The sequence below is a fragment of the Aotus nancymaae genome, unplaced genomic scaffold (assembly GCF_030222135.1).
Source record: "Aotus nancymaae isolate 86718 unplaced genomic scaffold, 86718_ANA_hifiasm-v0.15.2.pri h1tg000033l, whole genome shotgun sequence".
In the NCBI taxonomy this organism is placed as follows: domain Eukaryota; kingdom Metazoa; phylum Chordata; class Mammalia; order Primates; family Aotidae; genus Aotus; species Aotus nancymaae.
In genome coordinates this window covers 44,770,040-44,787,525 of record NW_026988447.1, presented here as the reverse complement: position 1 = coordinate 44,787,525, position 17,486 = coordinate 44,770,040, and the positions used below count along the sequence as shown (strand labels likewise).

The 17,486-nt window shown below is 36.7% G+C and overlaps 1 protein-coding gene across 1 annotated transcript in view; it reads right to left on the bottom strand.

The window, feature by feature from the left end:
* BBS7 (Bardet-Biedl syndrome 7) overlaps nucleotides 1–17,486 on the bottom strand; it is a 50,138-nt gene that overhangs the window by 17,621 nt on the left and 15,031 nt on the right. Inside the window, exons 6-12 of the mRNA XM_012473064.2 lie at nucleotides 14,837–14,909; nucleotides 14,053–14,169; nucleotides 12,341–12,471; nucleotides 8,525–8,609; nucleotides 7,074–7,176; nucleotides 5,279–5,471; nucleotides 3,454–3,528 (exon numbers count right to left, since the gene is read on the bottom strand). Coding sequence (XP_012328487.1) covers nucleotides 3,454–3,528; nucleotides 5,279–5,471; nucleotides 7,074–7,176; nucleotides 8,525–8,609; nucleotides 12,341–12,471; nucleotides 14,053–14,169; nucleotides 14,837–14,909 — 777 coding nt within the window. The remainder of the gene's footprint in view (nucleotides 1–3,453; nucleotides 3,529–5,278; nucleotides 5,472–7,073; nucleotides 7,177–8,524; nucleotides 8,610–12,340; nucleotides 12,472–14,052; nucleotides 14,170–14,836; nucleotides 14,910–17,486) is intronic.

Genomic DNA, 17,486 nt, shown 5'->3' with positions numbered 1-17,486 from the left:
TTTGCCATGTTGGCTAGGCTGGTCTTGAACTCCTGGCCTCAAGTGATCCACCTGCCTTGGGCTAGCAAAGTGCTGGGATTACAGGCGTGAGCCACCATGCCCAGCTGTAAATATATTCTTGTTTGATTAAAAACAAACATTTTATACCACAGTGTTTATCGACAAATAATACAGATAACAGGTTTGGAATTAGGTTTGGGAATGGAGAAGGAGAGGGTGAAGAGCATAAACAAATAAGACTGGGCTGGGCACAATGGCTCACACCTGTAATCCCAGCACTTTGGGAGGCTGGGAAGTGGGAGGACAGCTTGAAGCTAGTTCATCAAGACCAGCCTGGGCAACAAAGTGAGGCCCCATCTCTACAAAAAATAAAAAATAAAAAAAATGAGCCAGGCATCATGGCACATCCCTATGGTCCTACGTACTCAGGAGACTGAGGCAAGAAGACAGCTTGAGCCCAGAAGCTTGAGGCTGCAGTAAGTTATGATCACGCCACTGGACTCCAGCCTCAATGACACAGTAAGATCCCCCAATCTCTTAAAAAAAAAAGACTAACCATATGTTGAAAATTAGTGATGGATACATGAAAGTTATTATACTAGTCTTTCTACTTTTGTGTATACTTGAAATCTCCATAAGTTTTTTTTTAAGGCCATTGTCCTAGAAAATATATTTTAAATTAGTATGAAACACTCATTTCAGAGAATCCTTCAGTGATATAATTAAAACAGATTAATCTTTCATAGTAATTTAAGAATCAAAGATTTTAAGTTTAGGTTAACTTGACTTTCTAAATAATCATAAAAATGTAGGCCATATCTTTTATGCTTTGTTCTCAAACAGGGATGACAAACCATATATTGATAATATAATGCAACTGTTATAAAATCTCTTATTAAAAATAAAATTTTTACTGTGAAATTATATTGAAAAATAGGCTGGGTACAGTGATTCACACCTGTAATCTCAGCACTTTGGGAGGCCGAGGCAGGTGGATCACCTGAGATCAGGAGTTCAAGACCGGCCTGGCCAACATGGCAAAACTCCATCTCTACTAAAAATACAAAAATTAGCCGGGCATGGTGTTGTGCGTGTGTAGTCCCAGCTACCTGGGAGTCGGAGACAGGAGAATTGTTTGAACCTGGGAGGCGGAGATTGTAGTGAGCTGAGATCATGCCACTGCATTCCAGCCTGGACGATGGAGGGAGACTCCATGGGAAAAAAAAAAAAAAAAGAAAATTTTTCTTATATCTATCAACTTTTTACTTTATCTACTCTTTACTTTATCTACTTTATCTAGTAGCTGGGATTACAGGCACCCACCACCACACCCAGCTAATTTTTTGTATTTTTAGTAGAGACAGGGTTTTACTCTGTTAGACAGGCTGGTCACAAACTCCTGACCTCAGGCAATCCACCCGCCCCAGTCTCCCAAAGTGTTGGAATTACAGGTGTGAGCCACCGCACCCAGCTGAGGCAGGGAAACCTATAAAGTAGTTTAAGCAACACATGATAAGGGCCTGGACTAAGTTCACAGGAGTAGGAATGAACCCAAGTAGAACCTCCTTTATAAAAAATATATAAGGCCAGAAGCGGTGGCTCATGCCTATAATCCCAGCACTTTGGGAGGGTGAGGTGGGAGGATCACTTGAGCCCAGGAGTTTGAGACCACCCTGGGCAACATAGGGAGACCCTGTCTCTACAAAAAATTTAAAAATCAGCCATGCATGGTGGCTTGTGTCTATAGTACTAGCTACTTCGAAGGCTAAGATGGGAGGATCTGCTTGAGTGCAGGAGGTTGAGGCTGCTGTGAGCCATGATCACGCCACTGCACTCCAGCCTGTGAAACAGAGTGAGACCATGTCTGAAGAAAATAAATAACAAAAAATAAAATATATTCTGCAGCAGTGCCAGTGCATATAAATTTAAAAAGTAAAATATATATTAATATAACTACCCACCAACTCCAGTTACCATCTCCTCCTGCTCTGGCTTGCCTTCTCCAATGCAATTAATCCAAACCTTATCTATACCCTAACTTCTCTTCAGAAGTCACACCTCGCTCTGAGACTGCTTATCGGCTAGTACTAAGCAGAAAGAAGAATGTCCAAAAGCACTGACATGATCTCATCTCAGGTACTGTGCACATGTTAAGTGCTCAATAAAAGTCTGTTGAAAGAAGTTTAGTACGCTTTCAACAAGCCTAGAAAAAGTAGGGCAGGGCAGGAAGAGCGGGGGAAGCAACAGATCATACTCCAATGCAGGAATGTGTGAAACTGTATAGCATTTTCAGGAATTTTAAGCACTTCAGTTTGGCAGAAATAATGTGCATGGGAGGGATGGTAGCAGCTGGTGAGAGAGAAGTTAGAAATGTAATCAAGAGCTGAATCATGGAAAGTTTTCTATGCCACAATAAAGAATCTAGATTTATATCTAGCAGGAAATCAGGAATATTTAAAAGGTTTTGAGAAAAGAAAGATACGGTGATATTTGTGTTTTAGGAAGGAAGACCTCTCTTGTGGCAATGTACATACAGCATAGCCTAGAAGTCAGCAGCAAGACTAGAGGCAAAGAAACTTTTTTTTTTGAGATTGAGTTTCTCTCTTATTGCTCAGGCTAGAGTACAATGGCGTGATCTCAGCTCACTGCAACCTCCGCCTCCCGGGTTCAAGTGATTCTCCTGCCTCAGCCCCCCTAGTAGCTGGGATTACAGGCACCCACCACCACACCCAGCTAATTTTTTGTATTTTTAGTAGAGACAGGGTTTTACTCTGTTAGCCAGGCTGGTCTCAAACTCCTGACCTCAGGCAATCCACCCACCTCAGCCTCCCAAAGTGTTGGAATTACAGGTGTGAGCCACTGCACCCAGCTGAGGCAGCAAAACCTATAAAGTAGTTTAAGTAACACATGATAAGGGCCTGGACTAAGTTCACAGGAGTAAGAGTGAACCCAAGTAGAAGTATGAAAGCCATGGAGGTAGAACTGACAGAAACTAGTGACTAATTGGATATATAGGTTGAACATCCCCAAACCGAATATCTAAAATACTCCAAAATCCTAAATTTGTTGAGTGCCAAGGTAATACTTGAAAGAAATGCTCATTGGAACATTTCAGATTTTAGATATTCAAATCTGGGGTGTTGAACAAGTAAGTATAATACAAGTATTCCCAAATCTGAAAAAAATCTAAAGTCCAAAATACTTCTTGGTCCTAAGCATTTCACATAAGGGATATTAACCTGTAACAGATCACAGAAAAGAAGGAATCTAGGACAACACCAGGTTTCTTGACTGAAGATAGGGAAAGAGAATCAACACAGATTTTTGAAGGAAAGGTTATGTAAGAAACGATTGAAAAAGAAATATAAAACCTAGCAGCATTTATAGACTTTAATCAAAATGGCATATTAGGAAGGAAAGCATGTGAAGAATTCTTTTGTATTTTTTACTCACCTCAGAATCACAGCTGCTAAAGCTAACAACAGCGGAATTTTTATCCACATCAAGTAAATCTATAGGAACATCACTCTACAGTCAATATTAAAAAAAAAAAAAAGAAGGTTGAGATGGAAAATCTAAAAATGTTCAGAAATTATGTTTTCTCTAAGAGTTCTCCTTAGTTCTAGTTTATACTCATCTTTAATTTGAGAGTATGAATTCTCTTAATTTATACTTGATAGTATATACTTCTAGAAAATAAATATTATAAAGAATAAATATTATTATTTTACAATCACCTGTTTTTTTCTAACTTGGATTACAAAAATTACAGAATATCATCTCTCACCACTCCCTTAAAAGTCCAGTTGTCCCACCTATTTTTGTAAAGTGCTAAAAATGTTAACATGAGTTATAAATAATCATATAGCCATTCTGATTGTATCAGTTCATTTTTATCAATTTCAATTTCCCCTGTAACACAAAAAGAAGATAATTTTTGGTATCTTCTGGAGAGGCAGTTTGTAGGACAAAGCTGTTGCACTATGTTCTATGTGAATGGCGTTCCTAGAGTTGTTCAATGCAGCAGCCCGGGAGCTAGCATTACTTAAGAGAGTTTTCTGCCTTTAAGTGTTAATTAATAATCTGTTCTCTCCATTATATCTCTTTAAACCTTTTCTTCCTCCAATTTATTATGTTCTCATTTTGTGATTGGTTTACTACCTTTTGTTTGTTTTCTATTCATCCTATCATTCTTTTCTACTTCCTTAATACCTTCCAATTTAAATAAGTAAATATATACATTGATGAATGGAATCTACATTATTATCCCTAAATTTCACACTTTAGGATTTTCTACTTTGCCTGTTGACCTACTAGAAACTACTGGGTTAATGAGCAAGCTGTACTTTAATGTTTGGGGCTTAAAAAAAAAAGTTTGGGAGGTCGAGGCAGGTGGATCAAGAGGTCTGGAGTTTGAGATCAGCCTGGCCAACATTGTAAAACCCCATCTCTACTAAAAATACAAAAAGTAGCCGGGCGTGGTGGCAGGCACCTGTAATCCCAGCTACTTGGGAGGCTGAGGCAGGAGAATCACTTGAACCCAGGAGGTGGAGGTTGCAGTGAGCCGAGACCACGCCATTGCACTCCAGCCTGGGGGACAGAGTGAGACTCTGTCTCAAAAAAAAAAAAAAAAAATTTCTAGCAAGGGCATTAAATATGGTAGTTTTCTAAGTCATCTCTCTTTTAAGTTTCTCCCAGAGGGTAGCCAAAGGAAAAAAACCTGTCTTTTCTATCTCTTCCTAAAACTTAAGTCCATCTTTTGTTTATTAAGTACATGATAAATAAAAAGTAAAAATATAATTCAAATAATCGATGAGCAAACTAATTATCTAAAGGAAGATAAAAAAGGCATAAACATTTAAAATTACTGTCTATGGCTGGGTGGGGTGCTCACGCCTGTAATCCCAGCACTTTGGGAGGCTGAGGTGGGTGGATCACCTGAGGTCAGCAGTTCGAGACCAGCCTGGCCAACATGGTGAAACCCTGTGTCTACTAAAAATACAAAATTAACCAGGTGTGGTGGCACACACCTGTATTCCCAGCTACTCGAGAGGTTGACGCAGGAGAATCACTTCAATCTGGGAGGTGGAGGTTGCAGTGAGCTGAGATTGCACCTCTATACTCCAGCCTAGGTGACAGAGCAAGATTCTGTCTCAAAAAAATAAATAAAAATAAAAGTACTGTCTAAAACTAAAAATTTTCAATAATAATTAGTACATACGACTGGTTTGCAAAACAGATCCAGTCATAAAACTAAGAAATTAGACGTTTTGCTTACCTGTATTAAGACATTATCTATTGCAGTCTGTACCTCTAAGATAAGGCTGTAACTGGCATCATCTTTATTTAGTGTAAATTTATCATTTATACTAAAGGAAGGTACTGCTGATTTTGCTTTGCTTGATTGAGAAGACCGTTGATAATTCTCTCTTTCCTGCAATACCTTATACTGCAGATGTTCCAACTCATTCCTGGAGTAAAACATACACAAATTTGGCAAATATAAGTATAAACATTTGAGGTCCTTAGAATGTTTATGAAAATTTGAGACATTTGCTTTTGCAAAATGTGTTTTTATTGGCTGAGCTAATAAAATAAAAATAAAGGGAACAAAAATTTTGCTTCTATGACTGACCAAATGATTCCACATTATTTATCCTTAATCTAAAAATTAAAACATCTACTCAGTCCCATACTAGCAATCAAACACAGGAATCTAGTTATAGTTACATAAAGTACTAATCAGAAGAGAAGCTTATACTGAGAAGAGAAACTAATACTGCAGAACATATTAGATTTAATGAAAAGAGACAAAATGTGTGAAGCCAGTAAACAAGTAACTTTCAGTAAGACATTAGGGGAGACATAAAAAATAAAAGGAAGCTGCAGAGCATTAACATTTTGGGGACCACAAGGATGTTCATAAGCCAGTGGTACAGCTTAACTACCAAGTGTTGGAGAGGATTCTGCTGAGACTGAACTACACAGGTATTGCTTAGATCTCCAGTTAAGGGGAAATGCCACATGCAAATGAAGTAAACAGTCATTGGGACAGAACAACATGAGGCTTAACTAGCCACAATTTAGGAGGAAAAGTCTGGGGAGGAGCTTGGAAGGGATCTGGGCAAAGAACAAAGGAAAAGATTCATTCATCAAAGAAATATTTACTGCTAAATATTACATATTTACTCCCATGTGTTTGGGTACCAAATGAACAAATCAGACATAAGCTTTTCATAAAGTTTACATTCCAGTGGAATCAAGAGACAGTAGAGTTGGTTTTAAATAAAAGGTACTGTATTCAGGATGTGAGAGAGTAGTCATTAACCATACTTAGTATCCTTGTTTGCATGAACATTATAGCTTGCTCTCTGGTGGCTTTGGTGAAACAGCTTGTGCTACTAGTACTTGTGGCATTTGCTGCCTTAAAAGTTTCATAGCCTTCACCTACCACCAAAACAAGATCATCCCTCACTCCACGAAAGGTCAGCATGGGTTGAAACGGGGAGAGCGGTCATTAAAAGTTTCAGCAACTCCTACTACTTCATTGCATGAAGCATCTTTCTTTGAGTCTGGGGTCCCTTTTCACAGCACACATCAAGTTGAGCAGACCATAAAAGCAATTCCTGTGTCTAGGGGAGTCAACATTACTCAGTTCCAGTTAAGAAAATTTATAAGCCAACATTACAGATTCAGAAGGGTCCACAGGAACAGTAAACATCAGCTTTAATGAGAAACAATACAGCCATCTGTGTTGATTTATTTCTAATGTCTGTGAAAAACAAAAAATAAAACACTACAAGAGTCTATGACCACAAAAATGAAAAGTACAATCCTGACCTAAGAAAAAGTCTATATAGAATAAAGCATACAAAAAAGTATATTTCTATCTCTAAAATATTAATCAGCACTACTGCTAATTTTCTCAAAACCATAAACTTTCATTTTAAAAGGTGATTAATTAATTATATAATTCCTTCCAATAAAATATACTGCAACTATAAGTAATAAAAAGCAACAACCACACACTTCAGAAAATTTTTAAAAAAAGGAAATAAAAAACTCAAAGTTACCGTAAGGAAGAAATTTTATTCTGCATCTCCTGATTAATTTTCAGTTCTTCTCCGGGTCCACTTTCCTTATGAATGGGCTCTGTTGTCAGACCTGTAACCCAGCCTGTAGAGATGAATTATAATCAGGCACCACTTAGTACTGCTAGTGTTAAAAAAGAAAAATTATGCATTGTGTAGCAGAAACTCCCATGTACATGCCCTTCCATCCACTAATATCAACCAGACTTAACCCTAGGACTTCATTCAAAAACAAAACATAAAGTCAAGCTGGAAAATATTCAGACTACAGAGAAATTACTTAAGCATTTGGTGATATCATTTTTTTTTTTTTTGCCTGAAATACTATAATAGTATAATAAAGGGAATCTTTTATTTCTTAACAGATTTAAAGTATGGAATAAGTCAACATATTCTAGCAATTGCAAAAACAGCTGAAAAATAAGAATTGCCTTTAAAAAATTACTTTCACAGAAATTTAAACTCTCACATGACTACTATGAGAATGCAAAAATTACCAACTCAAAAGCAAGTCTGGGCAAGTTTTTTGAGACCCTGTCTGAAGTAAAAAAAAAAAAAAAAAGAAGTTTTTATAAGATACATACATAGTCCAAAACATGAAGTAAATCTCAATAAGTACTTCTCTTTAAATCAAAGAATATCATTTAATATTTAAAGGTAATAGTGACATGCTAAACACTCTAAAAAGTATCATTCAAGTATCAACTATTTTTAAATCGAGGCCTACACTTTCTCCTTATTTTTTAACTAATAAAGTTTTTAATGCTGTAAGTAAGAGTCACCGACCAATACAGTAACCTCCCCTTAACCACAATTCCACTTTCTACATTTTAGTAACCCATAGGCAATGGTAGTCTGAATATATTAAATGGAAAATTCCATAAATAATTCCTAAGTTTTAAATTGTACAACATTCTGAATAGGGTGGTATAATCTCATGCCATCCTGCTCCATTCTGCCCAGGATGTGAATCATCCCTTTGTCCAACATATCGCCTGCTGTATAAGATACCTGCTACCAGCCTGTTGGTCACTTAGAGGCCAAACCAGTTATCAGATCAACTGTTGTAGTAGCACAGTGCTTGTGATCAAGTAACCTTGCTTTATTTAATAAGGGCCCAAGCACAAGAGTAGTGATGTGAGCATATTGTTATAATCGCTCTATTTTATTATTGGTTATTATTGTTAATCTTTATTATGCCTAACTTATAAGTTAAACTTTGTCATAGGCATGTAGGTACATAAAAAAGCATAATATATAGGGTTCAGCACTATCTGAGGTTTCAGGCATCCACTGGGGGTCTTGAAACGGATTCCCAATGAATAAGGCGGGACTACTATAACTCTTTCTTAAAAAGGAAAAGCAGTCTATTAAATTTAGATTTTTTTTTGTTGCTGATTCTTTCTTCAATTACCTACTATCATTTACTTTACCTGAATATGTGGACACCACGATTTCATCATAGCTGTCCTTCCCTACACAACCACCCTGGATAGATGTGATACTTTCTGACAACATCTAAAAAAATTTAAGATCAAGCACTTCATTAGTAACAAAAAATTTCACAGATATGTTTGTAAAAAAAGCCACACATTTTCCCTGGCTCCAGACATTCAACACATATTTACTGAATCCTTATGTGCAAACACTGAGATTAGAAAGACAAAATATCTAGAACAAGTGGCTGGAAACTTCAGTGTTTTTTAATGTGAGAAAGAAGATTCAAAATGACCCTAGTATATTTCTGGGTACCACTCAACTAATGAAATACTCATCTAATGAGCAAAAATAGTTTATTTATTTAGAGACAAAGTCTCCCTCCATCACCAAGGCTGAAGTGCGGTGGTTCAATCACAGTTCACTGTGATTTGACCTCACTGCAGTCTTGACCTCCTGGGCTCAAACAATCCTCCCACTTCAGACCCCAGAGTAGCTGGGACCAGAAGTGCATGCCACAATGCTGGGCTAATTTTTGTATTTTTTTGTAGAGATGAGGCTTTGCCATGTCGCCTGGCTGGTCTTCAAATCATGGGCTCAAATAATCTGCCCACTTTGGCTTCACAAACTGCTGGGATTATAGGCGTGAACCACAGCGCCCGACCAGTTTATTTATATAAAGAAAAGTTTCGTTGTTGTTGTTGTTTAATTACATAAGCAAAATACTCTGTAAGTTTAATCTATTATCTGAATTCCAAAGACCATCTCTCATGTGTTTTCTCAAAATAGTTTTTTAGGTAAAGAAAAAAGATGGTAGCCTATATGGAACCTTTAGGAAATCTGCTATTATGGAGAGAAACCAAGTTTTTTCAGATAACTCAGAGTTTATAATAACCGTCTTTTAAGCACCCAGACTTGTCTGATAACCACTTAGGTAAGTCAACTAGGAATCTGTAATTTTTTCTTTACTTTTTTTTTTTCCAGATAAAAGAATTCAGAAGGAATCTGTATTTTTTTTCTTTCTTTCTTTCTTTTTTTTAAAATAATTGTAGGGAGCTGTTTATTTGTTTTTTTTGACAGCACATTTATCTGTTGCCCAGGCTGGAATGTAGTACACTGATCATGGCTCACTGCAGCCTTGACCTCTCAGGCTCAAGTGACCCTCCCACCTTGGCCTTCCAAATAGCTGGGACTACAGGCATACATCACCATGCCCAGCTAATTTTTTAAATTTTTTTGCAGAGATGGAGTCTACCTATGTTGCCCAGGCTGGTCTTGAACTCCTGGGCTCAAGTAATCCTCCCACTTCAGCCTCCCAAATTGCTAGGATTACAGGTGTGAGCCGCTGTGCCAAGCTAGACACTGTATTTTAACAAACACTCTAGGTCATGGCTTTCAAGCTATTTGGAAAGCAAGCAATAAATTTTATATTATGTTATGGTATATATTCACACAAAAACATATACAGCAAAGTATATAAAAGGTTTGTGTCATACTCTGATATATTCTAATCTATTCTATTTTGTTTTTTTTAAAACTGCACTGGCAACACACTAATTGGTTTTGACTAGCAGTTTGAAAAACTCTGGTAGGTAATTCTTAGCAGGAAAGGCTGAGAACCATTGTTTAAAACGAAAGGGTGGAAGGAAGGGACACTAGCATTAAACCAATCAACAAAATGCTAGTTCTCTTCACCTACCCTATGGGGGCAAATATCTGAGCTATCCTGCAAATTAGGCTATAATAGTTGTTCCTGAGTCTAATTACCTGAGAAATTCAAGTAACAAAGGTTTGATTACAAATCACATAAAGTTACATTTACAGGTAGGTTCAAATATCTACTTTTTTTTTTTTTTTTTTTTTTAAGATACGATGTTTCTCCACGTTGGTCAGGCTGGTCTTGAACTCCTGACCTCAGGTAAATAAAAAAAACTGTTTTTTATTTATCTGACAATTTGATTAGATCCTCCTTTAATGTACTGAACACAAAACACTGGAAATCACCTGACGTGCAGAAGGATGTTTTATTCAACCAATAGAAACACGCACATTCTCACTTTCTGAGTGGTTTATTAGGTAACTGTTAATTACAACTTTAAAGAGTGTATATAATACAATATACTTGGAAAACATTACGAAAAATTTTTAAAAACTGTTCATTTCCTTTTTTAACTGTTCATTTCTATACATCTTTTGCCAATAGAATATTTTAATGACATTCATTTATCTTATGTACTTATAAAAAAGAAATCGGGGCTACTGTGCACACTGCCTATGGGATAGCCCTGTTCTGAAAGGAAGAGGAAAAAAGAGGCAGGACAGGCAGGAAGGCAGGAAGAGAAGGTGAGGGGAAGAAAGGAAGAAAAGAAAGAAAGGAAGAAAGAAAGAAAAAAATTGATTCTATAACCATAAAATCAGAGATCCTGGGCAATATAGTATGGGTAAGGTTTATGTAAGAAAACAAGAAACTAAACTTACAGAAAAAGACCTTGGTCCCTCCTCGAAATATTGGCAAATTAATATATAAGTTTAAGTTAAAATGCAATGTTTAAGGTGTACATATTTTCTCTCTTTATGATTCACCCCTTAACGATCTTTTTTGATTAATCAACCAACTACCAGTCCAGACTGTGTCAGACAGTAGGAATTCTCCTGATTAGGAAAGCAACATAGAGAGTGGTAATGTGAATCCACGATGAGGTAGAGTATTCCCAGCCTAAGCATAACCTGAAAGCAGCACCTCTCTCATTAGACAAACGGAAGAAATAGGAGGAAGATAAAATTTCTTAGTGCTAGACCTGGCAGAGCAGATAAATGCTATGACATTTCTGGGGTTTAGAATACAAGTTAAAGAGGAGACTTTGGGTCTGAATAGGAAAAGTTTCTCAAAGGGCTAATGAGAAAAAGCAGGAGATAGTCAACAATGGATTAGTATTTCTAAGCCTAAACTATTACTTGCATCATTAGCAAATGACTTTTTACACCAAAATAAGATGAACAAATTTGAAACAAATCTATAAAATAACCTAAACTGTGTAACATTTTTATCCCTATATTTTCTATATGGTATACTTTACCGAGGCTTCAAACCACTTGTATTTCCTGAACTGCAGTTGAAGTTAGGATTGGGAGATACCACTGGTAGAGAAATTAGACAAAAGAAAAAAAAAAGAGTTCATGTGTCTTACATGAGGCAGGATAGGGAAGCCCTGGATTGGAGAAGACCAGTTTATGAAAACTAAAGATTCAATTTATGCCAGAATGCTTCTCTATGTAACTTTATAACTTAGCATAAATGAGCTTAATTACATTTAAAATTTGTAAATTAAAATTACTTTTATCTAGTATTTCTTCTTATACAGCCGGCCCTTGAGTGGGTAGGAGTGAAACTACTACTTTTTTCTTTTTGCTTAAGGATATTTCTGATACTATCCTAACAATATAAAGTTTATTTCTAAAATCTTATTATTTTAAAACAACAGACTCATTTATATTAACCAAACATAAAAATATTACTCTCACAAAGTTTCATTATACGTTATAAACTAAGGCAAAACATTTAATACTTTAGAATTTATAATAATATTTTAAAGTATAATGAAAAAATAATTTATTATCCTGCTTAAAGGCAAGAGTCTATTATTCAAACACAAGAGAAGTCTAGAGAAGATTCTGGTAACATCAAAATAGCAATATTTTAAACCAAACACAAGATTTTAATATATTTTCACATAATAAAATTCAAACCATCTGTCATCTCTATAATAATTTGACAAATAATAAGCATATGTAGTCTTTTTAAATGAACTTACCTGATCAAACCGTAGAGCAGGTTCATTTGTATTATCAAAACTATACACTTCCACCATTCCATCATCTCTCCCAACGAGTAAATCTTTAACCCCATCACCCACAATGTCAAAGCTGTCAATACACAAAATACCTTTAAAAAGAAATATGTGATAAGTTATTAAGAAAAATAATAGTTATAGTCAAGTACATGCCAAGTAAGAATGAAAAAAACACATACACCTACTTAGAATTGTGAGCAAAGAAAACTTTGAGCAAAATCAAGTGCTCTTTTCTTGTCCATCCACATTCATCTATTTCCAGGTCTTTAAATATAATCTATGTGAGAATGGCCCCTACATTTATATCTCCCTTCAGCTCTGGCCAAAGTTCCAGACTTATATATCCAATATGGTATTGTCTCACAAACGTCTGCTTCTTAAACTTTCCATACCCCAAACAAAACTCTTTATTGCCTCTTTACCGAATCTCCTCAATACTGCTCCTCCCTCTACCTTCCCCCATCTCAATAAATTATACTACCTAGCTGCCCAGACAAAAATTCTGGGCTACCATCTCTGATTTCTTTCTTTTCTCACCACCCCTCATATCAAAAACACTAGCAAATTCCATCTGCTCTACCTCCACAATATATACTGAAATTGTCTCCTTTGCATTTGCAGCTACTGTTGGCCTAGACTAAGCTAGCCTAGACTGGAATAAATTATAATAACTCTTCTCACTGGTCTCCATGCTTCCAATTTTGATCTGCTTCCCCCAACCCCCTCCAATCCATTCTCTAAGCAGTGTCCTTTGTTTTGTTTAGGCTTAGTAAATTAAATGTCACACTCCCACTGACAGTTTTCTAATGACTTCCTATGGCACCTAGATTAAAATTCAAACTCTTTTCCAAGGCTTACACAATTTGGCTCTACTTTACCTCTCTGACTCCATCTCCTGAACATGTTAACACATTTAGCCACACTGATCTTCCTACTGTTCCTCAAATGAATCAAGTTTACCTCTACCTCAAATCTTTCACACTTCCTTTTTCTTCTTTCTGAAACATTTTTTACCCAAATCTTCATATTGCTAACTCTTTTTCTTATCAATCAGATCTCAGTTCATATTTTACCTCTTCTAAAAGGCTCTCTTTGACCACCTGGTCTAAAAGTGGCCCTCGTCCTTCCACCATCACTCTCTAATACGCTGCCCTGTTTTATTTTCCACAAGTGACTAGGTGAAGCTGTCTTATGTATTCATTTGCTTTTACTCTGTCTCTCCTAATAAGTATTTGTTGAAGGAATAAATGAATATATGAATATCCCAAACATATAAATAGGCATCTCACTATCTACCAAATCAATTATAAATTCTCCTTTGAAAGGTATACATTCCTTAGAAAACAGGAATATTCTCTGACCCACTGCACTTCTTTGCCTCATAACAAAGACCCCTAGATTTCAATTAATTCTCTAAAATTGGATTTTAGCATAAAATGACATTAGCCTATGAAAACCTATCAATACCAAATTACTATAAGTATTTCTTACTTTAAAAAAAATCGTGCCAATAGTATAATAGACCTGACAAATAAACAAATTAGTAGATTAATCAAGGTGTGAATTGCTAAGTCTGCTATGTAGTATAAATGGATAAAATAGAATGATTTATATAATTTAAGATACTTAAAAATCATTGACACCTTAGAATCTGAACTACATAAAAAGCATACCTCCCCTCTTTTTCTCATTTTGAATTTCCCACTTGTGTACTGGTTTGGATGTAGTAATCTGAATAAGCCCAAGTTTTCCATCTGATGTTCCAAACAAAAGGTCTTCTCCAGAGTCACCTAGTTATAATTAAAGTCAGCATATTATATTTATCCTACAATTCACAAGCTCTTTAAAATTGAAATATTTTTATATAAAAATCTCATTTAAAAAATATTATAAAAAAAGACATAAAACTTAATTTAGGAGAATGGTTATATATTCACAGAATTTTATAGCTATAAGAGATAAGACCTTTCCCCATTATCTAATTTTAAGATGAAGAAACTGGTTTGGGTGCCGTGGCTCATGCCTGTAATCCCAGCACTTTGGGACGCTGAGGTGGGAGATCACTTGAGCCCAGGAGTTCCAGACCAGCCTGGGCAACACAGTGAAACCCTGTCTCTATAAAAAAAATACCAAAAAGCTAGGTGGGATGGTAGTTTTCGCCTGTAGTACTAGGGAGGCTGAGGCAGGAGGATCCCTTGAGCCTGGGGAGGTCGAGACTACAGTAAGCCAAGATTGTACCACTGCACTCCAGCATGGGAGATAGAGTGAGACACTGCCCCCATTCACCCCCAAAAAAGAAAAACAGAGAATTAAAGTTAAATAAATTGTGCTGTTAATTACTGGCAAGTTACCAGAAAGATAACTGTCTCAATTCTAGTTTATGCCCTTTCTACAATTTCCCATTTTCACTTAATATTAAAACACATAGTTGATTGTGAAAAATAAAATCCTGATTACCGCCATTTCCATTGTGTAGTGCTAAGACAGTAGGGGGGCCAGGAACTTCAATTTCATACATCACATCAGATCCCTGAAGGAAGAGAAGTATTTATAAACTGAAAATAATACAGGCATTCATGAATAACATCAATATTCAAATATAGTACTCTTAGTAACATCTAGAATAAAATTGCTTTAAAAATTAGGTTATGAATACAACTTGCATTTCTTAGTGATTTTGCATATATCAACAGATTTGAAAACTATATATATAATTCTCTATATATAAAACTTGGTCATTATATATATCTTATAAAACTTATATACACACACACACACACACACACACATACATAATGTAAAGACCAAGGAGAAAACATTTAAAATAATCTCTACCTTCAATACATTTTAAACACACTGTTTGCCTGAAAACTTGGCACTGGTAGATTTTCCTATCAAGTCTCTAGGAACATATTATGCCCTCTGTCCTCTCTAGGTTAACTGGAGGGCTTTAACTTAGAATACATCCAAACTTTTTTTTTTTTTTTTTTTTTTTTTTTTTGAGACGGAGTTTCGCTCTTGATACCCAGGCTGGAGTGCAATGGCGCGATCTCGGCTCACCGCAACCTCCGCCTCCTGGGTTCAGGCAATTCTCCTGCCTCAGCCTCCTGAGTAGCTGGGATTACAGACACGCGCCACCGTGCCCAGCTAATTTTTTGTATTAGTAGAGACGGGGTTTCACCATGTTGACCAGGATGGTCTCGATCTCTTGACCTCGTGATCCACCCGCCTCGGCCTCCCAAAGTGCTGGGATTACAACATCCAAACATTTTAACAGACACAAAGTTACTTCCTAAGGACAATTTTGGTCTGGCCTTTGGGTATTCCCAAAATCTGCTCCAGTTAGAGGCAGAATGACCAGCTACTTAGATAAGAAAACAAGCTAGGTTCTTTTATTTCTGTTTTTCAATTTTGCTACTTGTAATGCTTGTCATTTGGGCACAGTATTTGTGATGCTGTTAAAGAATGAGGTAGAAGTACTTATACTCACATGGAAAAAATATCCATGATATTTAATTCAATGAAAACGAAATTTTAAAAATTATAGTAAATATATTTTTAATTTTTTTTTTTTGAGATGGAGTCTCACTCTGTTGCCCAGGCTGAAGTGCAATGGTGTGATCTCAGCTTGCTGCAACCTCCACCTTCTGGATTCAAGCAATTCTCCTGTCTCAGCTGCCTGTGTAGCTGGACTACAGGTGCAGTCCACCATGCCCAGCTTAGTTTTGTATTTTTAGTAGAGACAAGGTTTCACCATGCTGGCCAGGCTGGTCTTGAACTCCTGATCAGGTGATCCATCTGCCTCATCCTCCCACAATGCTGGGATTATAGGTGTGAGCCACCACACCAGGCCTAAAAAATTTTAATGTTTATTTAGAACACATAAGAGGGCCATATGCTTTATCTTTTTTTTTTTTTTAGCTAGGGTCTGGCTCTGTCACCCAGGCTGGAGTATATGCAGTGTGTAATGGTGTGGTCATAGCTGACTGCAGTCTCAACCTCCTGGGCCCAAGTGATCTTCCCATCTCAGCCTCCTGAGTAGCTGGGACTACTGGCATACACCACCATGCCCAGCTAAATTTTTTTTTTTAAGAGGTGGGGGTCTCACTACGTTACCCAGGCTAGTCTTGAATTCCTGGACTCAAGCCATCCTCCAACTTCGGCCTCCCAAAGTGCTGGGGTAATAGGACTGAGCCACTGCGCCCAGCCTGCTTTATCTTTTATTTAAAATATCATTTTCAAATTTATATATATCTACACATAACTATATAAACACAAAAGAATATATACAAAACTATTAAAAAGAAGCAACCTCTGGAGTAATGGATTACTTACAAAGATAGATAGGGAGTGAGAAAGACCTATGCAGTGCAGAGGGAAATACTTTAACTGTTTATTTTCTAAAAATCTTTAGTAATTTTTTTTGAAATAATAAGCATATGGATCTCTTGTCAAACAAAGCAGAATCCTAAAATTCAGTCAAGTTCTAATTGAATACTAAACAGCTCCTGTTAAAAGCCTGTTCAAAACAGTTCATATTTAAAAGCATGGGCTACAGGGGAAATTAATCATTCATAACTCTAAAATGAACCTTTTGTTTGTTTGTTTGTTTTTCCCCCCGCTTGTTTTTCTTGAGACGGAGTCTCCCTCTGTTGCCCAGGCTGGACTACAGTGGCATGATTTCAGCTCACTGCAACCTCCACCTCCTGGATTTGAGCAGTTCTCGTGCTTCAACCTCCCAAGTGGCTGGGATTACAGGGGTGCATTACCACACCTGGCTAATTTTTTTAGTAGAGACGAGGTTTCACCATGTTGGCCAGGCTAGTCTCAAACTCTTGGCTTCAGGTGATCTTCCTGTCTCAGCCTCCCATAATGCTGGGATTACAGGTGTGAACCACCATGCCCAGCCTAAAATCAATCTTTAACGTTACTTTGTCTCTGGGTTGGTGGGGGGGGTAAAAACCTCATAGAATCACCGGATCTTTTCTTCTACAAAAGGGCTGATGCCAAGAAATGGCCATTTGACTACGGAATTCCAAAGAGTGAGATAGCCTGTGGTGGCATGAACTTCACAGCTAAAATTTTTGATCAATTGCACCATTATCAG